At 39.3% G+C, this 14,014-nt stretch overlaps 1 protein-coding gene across 1 annotated transcript in view; it reads left to right on the top strand.

Annotated features, from left to right (window-relative positions):
• The window catches only part of ATP6V0A4 (ATPase H+ transporting V0 subunit a4), a 66,982-nt gene extending 54,787 nt beyond the window's left edge, over window positions 1-12,195 (top strand). The window contains exons 17-21 of the mRNA XM_069087315.1: window positions 4,462-4,563; window positions 6,143-6,259; window positions 8,910-9,027; window positions 9,886-10,057; window positions 11,650-12,195. Coding sequence (XP_068943416.1) covers window positions 4,462-4,563; window positions 6,143-6,259; window positions 8,910-9,027; window positions 9,886-10,057; window positions 11,650-11,749 — 609 coding nt within the window. The 3' untranslated portion in view covers window positions 11,750-12,195. The remainder of the gene's footprint in view (window positions 1-4,461; window positions 4,564-6,142; window positions 6,260-8,909; window positions 9,028-9,885; window positions 10,058-11,649) is intronic.
• The last annotated feature ends 1,819 nt before the right edge of the window (window positions 12,196-14,014 follow it).

Genomic DNA, 14,014 nt, shown 5'->3' with positions numbered 1-14,014 from the left:
CCCAGAAGGATCATAGATGTAGATCTGGAAGGGGCCTCAGAGGCCAATCTAGTCCAACCTCTTCATTTTACAGAGGAGGAAACTGATGCTTGGTGAGGTTAATTTATTTAAGAACACACAGGTAGTTAGTATCAGAACTAGAATTTGAATCCAGCTCCTCAGACTCCAGACCACAGTGTGTTTTCCATTGTATTAATGCTGCCCCCAAAGAAAGTGTCAGAAATGAGACTGAATTGTATTCAGTCTCCATTTTCCTTTGTTTCTATAGTTATTCCAGGGATCCATTTCATAGATCATTAAATAGAAATAACTGTAGATGTTATAAGGAAGCATTTATGACTTATTGGATGTTAGTCAGGACAAGTCATTTCACTTCTAGGCCTCAGTTTCCTCACCTACAAATTGAGTCTATTGGATCTCTTAATTGTTCTTCAGTGAACAGTCTTCCAGTGCTTAAACTTCAAGTTTCTCAATTCAATAAACATTCCTTAAGCCTATCCTATGTGTAAGCCAGTTGGAGTACAAAAGACTGGCTGCTCTTACAGTATACTTGTCAATAACATGTGTGCTTGAGTAAGAATGTACAGAGGAATTTCCAGAGAGAGAAGGCTAGCAATTGGGGGGATTAGGAGAGACTTTGCATAAGAGGTACCCATTTCAGCATCTCTGTCAAGTAGTTAAGAAATCCATTAAGAAAATATGTACTTAAATGGACCTGGAGGAGGTGAATATTTAGAAGAAACTTATAGGAAATAAAAAATAATGGACTTTTTTGCATTTTTTACTTAGGAGAGACTTGACTTTCAGTCCTGTCCTATGTGTCCTTGGGCAAGTCACTTTATGTCTGGGCACTAATTGTTACTTCTATAAAATGCAAGTTTAGACTCAGAAATAAAAAACTCATCACCTACAGGGTTTAATGTGTTAATGAGCATGGATCCAGATTAAAATGTGATTGGGAAATGTTTGATAAATAAAAAACACAACACAACATAGATAATGATGATCTAGAGTTTCTAGGTGATCTAGCATTTGGATTTCAGTCTGACATCACTGGACTAGACATCCTTTAAGGAAGAGAAGCAATGTTACTCAGTGGATAGAGTGCTAGACCTAGAAACAAGGGAGATCTGGCCTCTAAATGATCTCTAAGGCTCCTTTCGACTCTGAATCTACGATCTTGCCATCCTTTCCAGCTCCAACATTCGGTGATCCTACGAGTAACGTAACTCACCCTCGTCCTACCACCATTTGAACTGTTTTTATAAATGGATTTTGGCATATCAAGTCTTCTTAAATTGAGAGTTACCCTTACAAAGGCTGCCTTTTCATTGAGCGAGTTCCAGAGATGGTTCAACAATACTAAGTGATTCAGTGATGCTCTGTAGATTTCATTTGTTGAAGATGCTCCTCCATTCTTTTGATATTTGGAAGATATCCTTTGGAAAGTCACAATCATCTTGCTATTTCCTTTCGCTAAAGTCAGACCTTGCCTGTGCACATCGTAGTTAAGCTTGAACACTTGGTTGTCCTTCCATCTTTGGTCAAAGACATGACTTTCGTCATGACCTCTGATAGATAATGGTTGACTTTCTTCACATGTAGGGGATCTTTCAAACCTTCGCTTTTCATGATAGGTTTTTTTCCCCCACAAGATGCAGATCTTTTATTTTTCTAAACAACATTCATAACATGCTAAAAAAAAATCAAATATGGAGTAAATTTCCAAATAAGATAACACCCATTTAAACTACTTGCATTTAATTAAATACTTCAGAAGTTCATTTGATTTTGTTGGTGGGAATTCTCCTTCCAATGTTTCTGTTCATAAGCCACCTATTTCTCTCATCTTGGGTGATTCTTGTTTCCATTCTTAAATACATCTTCCACAGCAGGTCTCAAATGTAGCAAGACTTTCTGGAGGGGCTTTTAACATTTCATAAGCAATGTATGTGCTATACCAATGCAGCAGCATTTAGGTTGGGGTATCCATGTGTTACCCCTTGATCTTGCCACAAAACTGCCCCCCTCTCTTTCTGATCATACATCTCCTGATTACTTTTCCTTATGCAAGTTTTTGCCTATAAATCATCTTTGATAACATGCTGTCATCTGCTTGTGTGCTCTCAGTTCCTTAGTGACCCTTTGGGTCACTGGCAATTTTTATTCTTTGGAGATTCAGGTTAAAAAACTAAGTGGGTTCAAAAAAGGTTTAGATAATTCATTATAGATTTTTCATGCACTAATTTAAAAAATATATCCCATAGGCACCCCAATTGGCAGCTAGATAGTATCAGTAGGGCAATAATAGTGTTAAAATTAGGTTTCTTATAAAGATTTTAAAGAAATGAGAAAGAAGTAAATTGTTCACATGCTTTCAATTTATTTTTTTTTTGTTGTAATATTGTCAGTGGCTTTTTTTTTTCAATTTATTAGCCATTTGGTGTCTTGCACTCTGACGAGTTGAAAACTGATTTATACAAGTTTTAAAAATTATGTTTCCTCTGACACATATTCTTCTTGTACACTTTCTGGTATAGACACTCTCTTTAAATACATTTGCATGTCTTCGTTAGTACATTGGGTACTGAAACGGACTTAACATGTGGTAGCACCACTATCATTGGTGATGAGAATTGATTGCTAACTAATCTGTCTCATTTTCTGCCTAGGTGTTGTGTTCCTTCTTCTACTGTAATCTATAAATACCTTGTTTTGATTTCCTGATGTTTTCTATATCCCTTTCATTGCTTTTCACCATTCTGAGAAGTAATAATGCTTGTAATCTGTCTCTCTTCTTCCTATGGTGTCTCACAAATGAGTTTGTATTAGAAACCGATGTTGCCATTTCATTTTCATATCTCTTTGCTTGTTTGTTGGCCTGTGCTCTTTTGTTGTGCTTGTAGGGACTGCTTTATATTAATGAAACTGGAATTCAGCAAATGTTTTTTAAGCCCATAAAATTTGAAAGGCACTGTGCTAGACTCTTCAAGAGGAAACTTGCTTTTGACAGATGGAATTGTAGTCAGACTGATGTCCCAGGTCATGTTTCATATCAAGAAGCCACAACTCATCAACCACTCTCAAGGTCTAATAACATTAATCAAGGCTGTCTTTACTAAACAAAAAAATCCTTGAACATAGAAGGCTAGTCAAATACCTTGCATATATTTTCTGTTCTCCCCACTACCACCACCACCACCATAGATGTTAGCTGGCCTTAGTTAGAGTCACCTCTCCCTAATATAAATAAGATAGAAGGTTTTTGTAGAGTTCTGGTGAGATGTCTCATATCCTTTACTTTGTAGAGATGGAGCTAGAATAGAGAGTCAAGTCTTTCTCATTGTAGTTTAAACTATGATTGTCCTATGAGTCATTCACACAAAAGGGCAGCATTTGCCACGTAGAGAAGACTGAAGTGAATGATTGGAGTAATGATTTAGTAAATCCCAGGTACACATTCATGTAATCTCTTGTCTCCCTCCCTGTTGCCCTTTAAAGCAGGTATATTATAGATAATACCAAGGGGAGGGTGGGAATCATAAGGGTAAGTGGCTGCTATTACTGGCAAACAAGATGGCTTTTCCAGACTCCTAGAAGAAAATAATTCTCCCTTGCCTGATCTGCTAAAAGCTTGGCGAGAGCAGCTGAACAGGGGTGTGAACATGCTAAAGGATTCTTTCTGTTCCTTGTAGAAAACAGCATTATTCACTCCTTGTTAGTTTTCTGACTAAGCCTTTAGAAGGCCTCTTGTTTTTGCCGGTAGAAGGACCTTATAAGGGAGAAATTATGCATGTGGGATGGGGGTGGGGGAGGAAGGTGGAACTCCCACTTTTCCTTTAACAAAACAAAATCTAGAGATGGGGTAATGTACAAAAGGGGAGGGGATAGGGAATTAAATATGGTATTCTCAAAGGATGATGGTAGGTGGGAATTTTGAATTTAGACAGGTAGCTTCAAGTTTTCACCTCCCTATACCTTTACCTCCACACTTTTTAAGATCTCTTCTCTTATTGGGTTTGATTTTTCCTGCTTGAAAACGGGAGGAGCACCACCTGCTCCAGAGATGAGGTGGAGAAGAATGGTATCCGTGGAATGCCTGGTGCCTCTTTAAAAAAAACTATGTGTATGTGTGTGTATACATATCTACGTATATACACACATGTACATATATGAATGATGTGTAATAGCAACAGTCATTGTCACATGATATGATATAGTGGCATAAATTCTTTTTTTTTCTTGCTTTTTTTTGGAGGGCAATTGGGGTTAAGTGACTTGTCTAAGGTTACACGGCTAGTTTTTGTGTTAAATGTCTGAGGCCGGATTTGAACTCAGGTCCTCCTGACTCCAGGGCCGGTGCTCTATTCACTGCGCCACCTAGCCGCCCCTATAGTGGCATAATTAATATCTAGGTAGCTACAGTAAGATAACAGTATCTCTTTCTTTGGTCCATGATAGCAAGAAGTCCAGAGCTTCTTGGTTATTTTTGCTCTGATTGCTGTACCGTGGATGCTCCTGATTAAGCCTTTTATCCTTCGAGCCAGACACCAGAGATCTCAGGTAAGAAGCACTGAATATATCTTGTGTTTCTCAGATGCCAGAATGGGTGGATTAGAGAGAAGTAGGTAGATAGGTCTGAAGGGAAAATGCTTGGGAACTGACCTGACTTTTGTGAGCTTCATTCAGATTTTTATCCACACTGATAAATACTGAAGAAATGGGCATGACTGAGACTGCTGATTTAGGGAAATGGCACAACATCATCATTTTAGCTTAGTATTAATAGGGCTTTTATTTTCTGTAACTCTAATCCCTGTGAGTTCCATGAGGATAAGGACTGTTTCCACTGATTGGCTCCACTGTGCCACCTGGGATCTGAGTGGCACCATCAGTTAGGACAGTTTTTCAAAGTTAGACTTGATGATGGTGTATGGAATCTAGAAAGAGTGCTAAATGATTTATTTAAATATATAACATTCAGTTTTATTCATTTTGAGTAATAAGGCTACATTTTGCTATATTATATCATTTATATTAAGGAGTTCTTCATTATTAGCCTAAAGTGAAATAAGTTTCTTAGTTACCTTAAACTGTGTCACAAGATCTGTGAGAGATGTAATGGGATAACATACTTTCCAGGATATTACAATTGTTTTTAGATGCAATTTGAGTCATTTGAGAAAATATTGGGTGTTTGATCAAAAAATCATACAGCAGTCAGTTTTATTTTATCCCTTCATAAAGAACTTTTCTTTCATTTTCCTCTCCTTCTTCCCATTGTTCTGTGGATTCTACCTTCACAATATCTCTTGTATCCCTACATCTTCTACCACCAAACCAGCAGAAACCTATGTACCACCTCCCTAGACTATTGCAATAGTCTTGTAATAGGCCTTCTCACTTCTTCCCTCAGTTTATTCTTCACACTGCTACCAGAAGAATCTTAGGCACAGATTTTTTCATTCCACTCTTCCAACAGAACTTTTCAGTGGTTCTCAATTGCCTACCAAATAAAGTTTAAGTGCTTTAGCTTGGCATTCAAGACATCCTATGATCTTAGTTTGCCAACTTTATTTTAGAAACATGGCATAATGAATAGAGAGACATGGCTGTCAGGGTTCAAGTCTTGCCTCTAACATACACTGGCTATATGAATGGACTGTAGGTTGCATAGAAGTTACTGACCTGTGTTGGTAAAGCTAGTTGGTAAAGCCCTTTGTCGATGAAGTCATAGGTCCAATCTCTGTCCTAATTTCATATTGCTTTGCTCCATGAACTCTAGCTTCCATTCAAACTTGTCTCTATTCATTGTCCTCCATATTTCTGCCCCTGTGCCTTTGTTTATCTCTCTCATTCCTTCTTCTTCCTTACACTGATATAATTTTTATATTGTTTGATTAAACCCAACTTATCACCATATCATTTTGGAAATGTTGAACAAACATTTATTACAATGAAAGAACTCCATCCTATTTCTGACGATAGAAATACAGTATTTGTGGGAATTACCTAGATTGTGTAGTAATTAATGGGCATGACACATTCTACTTATTATATGGGTTGTAAGGATAAATTTAGTTTAGTGAAAGGAAAACCCAATTTGCAATTTTCATGTTTGTTGGTTCTCTGATGTTTGCAGGCCCTTATTACCAATCAGGACACTGCAATAGAAATTGAGGCGGATGGTCATCCTAGGAGTACTGGCAAGGGGCATTCTGCTGGTGTCCATGGGGGACAAGACGACCTTGAAGAAGAGGTACTTGGGGAATGAAAAGGGTGCCTTTTTGTATTGTATGTGATCTAGCTAAGAAGAAAATCTAACAAATAACATGAAAGTTTTAAAATCATCTTATTGATGATCTTTAGCCTTTACAGCCAAATCCACATAAACTTATGGCAGACCACAATCATAATTAATAAAAAATTGAATTATGAGCACTTTTAAGCAGTATAGTTTTGTTAATTTTAGGTACAAAAAAAATAACTGAAGGCTAGCAATATTGTCAAGGTCTATATGAGGGATTCTTAATCTGGGGTATGTGAACTAAATAAGAATTTTAATAGCTATATTTCAATGTAATTGATTTCCTTATATTCTTGAGTATTTATTTTATGCATTTAAAATGCTTTTACAAAATAAAAACATTCTAAAAAGAGTTTATAGGCTTCATCCTCCTGCAAAAAGCTCCGTGAAACAAAAAGGATAAGAATCCTGCTCTAAACCATTTTGCTTTATAAGAATTCCAGTTCACCTTTTAATTAACACACATACAAACACAATCTTCTGTCTAGCGAAGATCTAGGCCATCAAGTGCAGTCTCCCTCCTGTCATAATTTACTTGTTCTGCAGTCAAAGGACAGGCCTTTAATTTCCAATTTTTGGTGACCACAAAAAGAGCTTCTAAAAATATTTTTGTACATATAACTCCTTTTCTTCTTTCTTTAATTTCTTTAGGCTATAGGCCTGGTAGTGATAGCTCTAGCTGGGTGAAACTAAATTTCTCAAAAGTTACCACTAAGTAGCCACTGGATTCCATGGCCTTCTCCTGGTTCTCTGTACTTAACCTCTCTGTAGCACTCATGACCTTGTTGACCAGCTTCTCTTTCTTGAAATTCTCTCTGGTCTTGGTTTCACTGAGATATCCTTGCTCTCATGCTAACACTCTGGCTTTACCTTCTGTCTCCTTCTTTGGATCTTGTTACTCCTTCTACCCTTTAAATGTGGATATTGTGCAAGGTTCAGACTTCAGTCTTTTGCTCTTTTCTTTCTAAATGTTTTCCTTCACTGCTAGATTTCAATTATAGCTCTTATAGATGAATTCCAATTCTATAGCCCAATGCTGAACTCTTTCTAACCATAATGAATACTATTAGATTGTCAAAATGAAGGTTTTTCCACGTCTAAATAAATAGAGTTTAAGTATAAGCTCAAAATTGCTTCCTATAAGTGCAGTCCTTTGTTTATCTTGAATATTTTTTTTTAAAGCAATTGGGGTTAAGTAACTTGCTCAAGGTTACACGGCCAGTTATTTTTGGGTATGGTGCTAAGTATCTGAGCCTGGATTGAATCCCCAGGTCATCCTGACACTGGGGCCGGTGCTCTTACTCGCTGAGCCACCTGGCTGCCCCTACCTTGAATATTTTGATGCTTGTAAGACTTGGTGTTAGGACGAGCTGCTGCTTTCATTTCTATTGTCTGCAGGATTTGATTTCTGCCATTTCTGAGGGATCTGGTACCAGTCTTCTTAGGTTTGCTGGATTTAATTTTGGAGGGACCTGAAACAAAAGGTTCTGTTTGTGGTAACAGCAAACCTAACCAATTTTTTGAATGTTATTATTGTCCTTTTTATGTGTTAATAGTTGGAGAGATTGACTTGATATTTATAATTTCTTCTATATTGATAATAAATCAGTTGAATCTGAGTTTGTATTCTTGGAGTAGCATAGGGGCATATAGTGGATGAATTTCTCTTAAAAAAGCCTTGTCCATTTCCTATCTTCCACACTTGATTGTTTTTCAATAGGGTAACTATACCTTCAAGCACAATTTTCTTTACATGCCAGAACCTATAGTGGTTTCCAAATGCTTGTTATCAAATCTTAACTTTTATTCCTACTGTTTTTTACGTAGTTCTAGGAAGTTTTAACACTAAATTGTTTTCCGGTTAGTTCATGTGTGCTTGTCTTTTCTCCTTAGCAAAACTATAAGCTCCTTAAAGGTAGAAACCCTTGGTGGCTTATATTTTTGTATTTCCCGCAGTATCTAGAATGGTGTAGAACACTCGGGTGGAGGGGGGAGTTGGTAAATACTCATTGCTTGATTTATTGTTAAAGTCCTTCTGTAAACTGTCTGCCAAACTCTTCAACCTTCCCTCAGCCCTTCAGCTTAGCCAATCTCCAATATATTTATATTATTCCCCACCCTACAGCTTATTCATCCTTGTTTGGGCACTGTTTTTTATCTCATTCCCAAACCTGGAAGGTACTGCCCCTTTTACCACCATCCTATCTGGGAGCACCTAAGACCCAAATAGAAATTCAAGTCCTTAAGAATATTTTCTTAATGAGGCAAAGTTGACCCTGTTCTCTTCTCTCCTGATTACTTATTATATTGTTATTTTTTAACCTTTTTTTTTAAACCATATTACCTTTTTATTCTGTGCTAATTTCCTGTGCATATGTGTCTGTCTCTTCTTTCTCAACTTACATTATTAACATTTCTTGGGGGACAGAAACTTACTTTTACCTACTTCTTCTTGCTATGTGTGTATTATAAGTATTCAACCAATACTTCTGTTTTCCTGTGTCTTAGCATACATTCTTCTGTATTTTCCCTTGGAATCAACATAGAAAGGGGGGAAAGGAGTGAAGTGGTCCCAGAATAGTTACTCCCTTGTTCATTTCAGTTCAATTTTGGAGACATCTTTGTCCACCAAGCTATCCACACCATTGAGTACTGCCTGGGTTGCATTTCCAACACAGCGTCTTATCTACGGCTCTGGGCTCTCAGCCTGGCTCATTCACGTGAGTGATTACTGCCTGATTATCTCGATCACTGTATTCTTAAGTCAGGGTGCCTATCTGAGGGAAGGGTCCTGATATGTCAAAGTAAAAATTGTCTTTTCTGTTCCATTTGTACCCATTCTCCAAGAGGGAAAGGTCCTTTATAAAAGTATCACATACATCCAAAGCGAGATGGCTTCCCCTTTTCATAAACCTCAGGGGAGATGTAATGATTCTGGGGCTTGGGGTGGGGTTTGGGAAGAGTTCAGGCTTTAGGAGGGCTGGGTTGCTATTATCCCCAAAACAGCAAAGGAAAGGTCTAGGACTAAACAGGATGAGCACGGTGGTTCTGGCATGCTGAATATGTGACACTGGGTAAGTGACTTAACCCCAAGCCACATTCTTAGTCTATAAGTTGCAAAACAGTTTTAGATGTGCATTCTTAGAGGTGGTGAGGAGAGACAGAGAAAAAGGAAGGAAGAGAAAGAAGGAAAAAAGGAAGGAAGGAAGTCTATATATAATGACATGTGAAAGGATACAAGGAAGCATGTGCCTTATCCATCTTCATCGCTACCCCTGGTGCTTTGGGCCCATATTCTTTTATATCCAGAAGAACAAAGAGAAATAGAGCTCTAAAGAACCTAGGGTAATGGCCCCAGGTGCCTTTGAACACATCCATAAGCAGATGAGCATAGGGATTGGTAAAATTTGTTTGAAGATGTCAAGGCTTTGACCTAGGGACTCAAGTCAGTCTGGCTGATTTTCATCCATGCATATATGCTCCTATATAGGGGAAGGGAGGTAGTCCAATCCTGTGGCCTAATGTGTTTATCAGCAGAAACATTGCTGGCTTAAGCTCGTCCCTGTCTTGCTTCATAGAATTGTCAGAAGTGCTCTGGACCATGGTGATGAACATTGGCCTTCACCAGAGAAGTTGGGGAGGCCTCATTGGAGTCTTTATCATTTTTGCCATCTTTGCTGTTCTGACTGTAGCCATCCTTCTGGTCATGGAGGGTCTCTCAGCTTTCCTACATGCACTTCGACTTCACTGGTAGGTGTTACACATGTCTTAAAATCTCTTATGGTAACATGTTCATCTCTGCATCTATAATTCCCCTTGGTCCAGTTAGGTAGCATGGTGGGTAGCGCCCTGGATCTGGAGTCAGGAAGACCTGAGTTCAGATCTGGTCTCAAACACAGAATGACCCTGCACAACTTATTTAACCTAGGTCTACCTCAGTTTCCTCATCTGTAAATTGGGCATAATAATAGCACCTACCTCAGAACATCTACCACAATAATAACACTGACCATAAAAATGAATAACACTACAGATTCCTTGCAAGGGTGACTTACCATGTCCGTGTATGTCTGCACTCTGGGTCATCGTCCACATTGGTGGTGTGGCCAAGTCTCCATGAAACCAGAGGGGGAGAAAAACTTGGGGTGTCTCATAGTTGGGGCCAGGGGGCTTCATGTACATGTGTCATGTTTGCTCCCCTGACTATGCAGTGGTGGAGTAAAAGAAGTGATAGCAATGGGGGAATTCTGAAAAATGAGCAATGTAGCTAAAGAAGGGAAGGCCACCAACCCAAGGAATCCAATGAAACTTTGATAAACGGGAAAAGAAAAAAAGCTAAATGTGCTGACTTAGTATGTACAATTCATAACTAGGGTGAGAAAGGGAGAAGAAGGGAACACTACATGACATAGTGCTCAGTGAGGAGCAAAATGTTTCCATGAGAGGCACTCAGGGAAGAGGAGGGTGTCATGATAGCCAGTGTCTATGTCACACTTTAAGGTTTGCAAAACACTTTGCATACACAATCTCATTTGATCCTAGCAAGAACCCTGTGAAATAGATGCTATTATACCCATTTCACAGATAGGTAAACCAAGAGGTCCAAGGTCTCATGAGTCACTGAGTGTTCAAGGCAGGATTTGAACACAGGTTTTCCTGATTTTGAATCCATTACTCTAGCTAGTCACTATGCTACATTATCCCATTACCCAAGGACAAATTTCTTGGCCTGTTGGGGTCTGTGCTATTCGACTATAGGATACAGTCTTCCGCCTCAGTTGAGGACCAACGTCCATTCAAATTTGGCCATTGTTTCTATTTTGCAAGTATGATTATGGACAGCTCCTGAACAACCATTCTCTTTTAAAGAAGGAATTATGTGTACATATCTCAGAAACTAGCAACTTCCTCAGTTGTTAGAAATCCCTCTCCCACCTCAATCACTCCCTGGCCACACCAACAAGAGTCCTGTGAGAGCCTTTTTTTGGGGGTATTGGTATGTGTTGTTTTCTCGGCACATTTTCCCATAAAGTATATTACCTATGGAAACAACCATCAAAGCATAGGCCTGAGGAGGGAGTAAAAAGAAGGAGGGAGGGAGAGCTCAAGGAAAGTTAGAAGACACAGAGGTATGAACGAGGTATAGAATAGTGGAAAGGCAGGCTAGACAGAAAACCAACACGTAGTTCAGGTGCCTATTGTGGACTGTGTTTTTAGCTATCAGTTGCCCACACCTGGTGCATTTTTTAGGCCCATGTGTTCAACTTTTGCAAATGTTTTTAACTGCTTCTAACCTTCATCCAACATGTATCTAACTTGCCTTTTCTAATCTCTGACACTAGGGTCGAGTTCCAGAACAAATTCTACACTGGGTGCGGCTACAAGTTTACTCCCTTCTCTTTTAAAGAGGTCCTGGATGGGACAGCAGAGGAGCAGGCCTAAAGTGCTGATTGTAGCTCCCCGAAGTCCTGGATCAAGTCTCTCTTTCAATTAAACTAACAGAGTCTCTTTAAAAACCTGTCCTGGGCAGGGAGCTCAATGTAGTCATTGTTCTGGACTAATCTAACATAAAGCTTTGCTGTATTTGCTTCTAAGCCTTAAGGACTGTTAGGATTTAGCCACACCCTAGTGAAAAGATTTCTGCTCATGGGCCAAATGGAGAGAGAAAAAAAGTCTTTGGACCTAAACTGAGGTCTTGATAGTGAGTCGAATGAGCAGGATGCTGGAGAAAGTAGGAATCAGAAGCTTGTAAATAGAATATTTCGAGCAGAAATAGGGCATTAGAGATGACTGAGGCTGACACTGCTCTCCTCTTATTCTACAGATTTAGAAACTAGGAGATGCAAAGGGAAAAAACTTTAGCTAGTGGCGGAGCCAGGACGATAGAACCTACATATCCCGAGCCAGGGCCATGTCTATTCTGTCCACATTATTCTGTCTGTCAAGGAAGGATTTTTACCTTGTGATTTTCTGTTTACGAATATTAAAGAGGATAAATCACTAATGAGTTACTATTTACTCAGAAATGTTTTTCTTCTTCTAAAGCCCTAAAGCAAAGTTGTATTGACTTCATAGCCAACCTGTGGTATGTAGAGGGGTCCCTGGCTAATCCCATAAAGGGATTATGTTTATCTAACTGCCTTCCCAGAACCTTTTCCTCTCACTTATCAAGGGTTTAACATTACAAGATTAGGAGCTTTCTCACGAATTTCTGCTCCAGAGATGAGGAAGAAGGGATAATGTTTTCTTTTTGGTGGGCTGCTCACCCTCTTTCTCTGTGTGTCTCTGGACCGCTAAATCCTTTGGAATGAAGTGTGACTACGTGAAATTATTGGTTGCTTTGTTTTGCTGTTTGAGTAACTGAAGACAATTGCCAAATGGGTCCAGGCTTCAAGATTTGGAAAATGGAGTTCTAGAGAGAAAGAACAAGTTACTCTCAGCAAGGTTTCAGTCAGCAGCCTCCCAGGACCCTCCAAGCTAGATGCAGGTCCTGAATCTTGGCTTTTGTGTGACTGACAAATCCCTTCTTCAAACCCCATTCCTTCCACCATTGCCTTTATAGCAGGGGTGGGGAACCTGATGACTGGAGGCCACATGTGTTCCTTGGGTGCGGCTTTTTGACTGAGTCCTGAGTTTTACAGAACAAATCCTTTTATTAAGGGGATTTGTTCTGTGAAATTTGGATTCAGTCAAAGGGTGCACTTGAGGACCTAGAGGGCCACAGGTGGCCTTCAGACTACAGGTTCCCCATCCCTGCTCTAGAACCTTCTCTTAAGGCCTATTATGGGCAGTTACAGAGACAAAAATCAACCAACTCCTGCATGAGAAGAATGTGTGAAAAACATGTGTAGAGATAAATAAACACAAAATATTTGCTTAATAGTATGTAAAGGGAGTAATAACAGGAAGGAATTAGGAAGACCCTCATGGAGACAGCAGCACTTACAGTCAGGTATTGATGGAATTAGGAATTCCAAGGGATGAAGTTGAGGAGGGGGTGCATTCCAGGCATGTGCATTCCAGGATAGTGTAAAGGTGCAGAGATGAAATCCGTATGGGAAACAGAGAGTGTGTGTGTGTGTGTAGGAATAGGTGATAATGGTAGCTAACATGTATATAGCCTTCAAAGGTTTGCAAGGGCAGCCAAGCCAGGCCCCAGGTCAAGACTCAACTTTCTGAGTTCCAATCTGGCCTCAGACACTTATTAGCTGTGTGACCCTGGGCAAGTCACTTAACCCAGTTTGCCTCTGTTTCCATATCTGTAAAACGAGCTGGAGAAGGAAATGGCAAATCACTCCACTATCTTTGCCAAGAACACCCCAAAAGGGTCATGAAGAGTCAAACGTGACTGAAATGATTGAATAACAGCAAAGATTTGCAAAGCACAACTATTATCTCATTTGATTCTCACAATACCCATGGGAAATACCTATAATGTGTAATAAGGCTGGAAAGATAGGTTTGAATTAGATTGTAAAAGATCTCTCTGTCTATTCATGACTGACTGCTTATAGAGGGATCATAGACCTTGATCTGGAAGTGGCCTCAGAGATTGTTCTCAGTTTTCCCCCCATTACCTAGGTATTCCTCTTACAACATAGTCTTTGTAAGGATGCCAAATAGAGCTCCATTATACCTGATACATTATCATCTAGCCTCTACTCCAGTGGGAGGAGGCTGTTTTCTCCTATGAGAGCTCGTTCCATT

The sequence above is a fragment of the Petaurus breviceps genome, unplaced genomic scaffold, assembly GCF_028583685.1.
Source record: "Petaurus breviceps papuanus isolate PSGF00001 unplaced genomic scaffold, PetGlider_PUasm1.0 181, whole genome shotgun sequence".
Classification (NCBI taxonomy): domain Eukaryota; kingdom Metazoa; phylum Chordata; class Mammalia; order Diprotodontia; family Petauridae; genus Petaurus; species Petaurus breviceps.
Note: the sequence above shows the minus strand (reverse complement) of the source record. Positions and strands in the feature narration are given on the sequence as shown.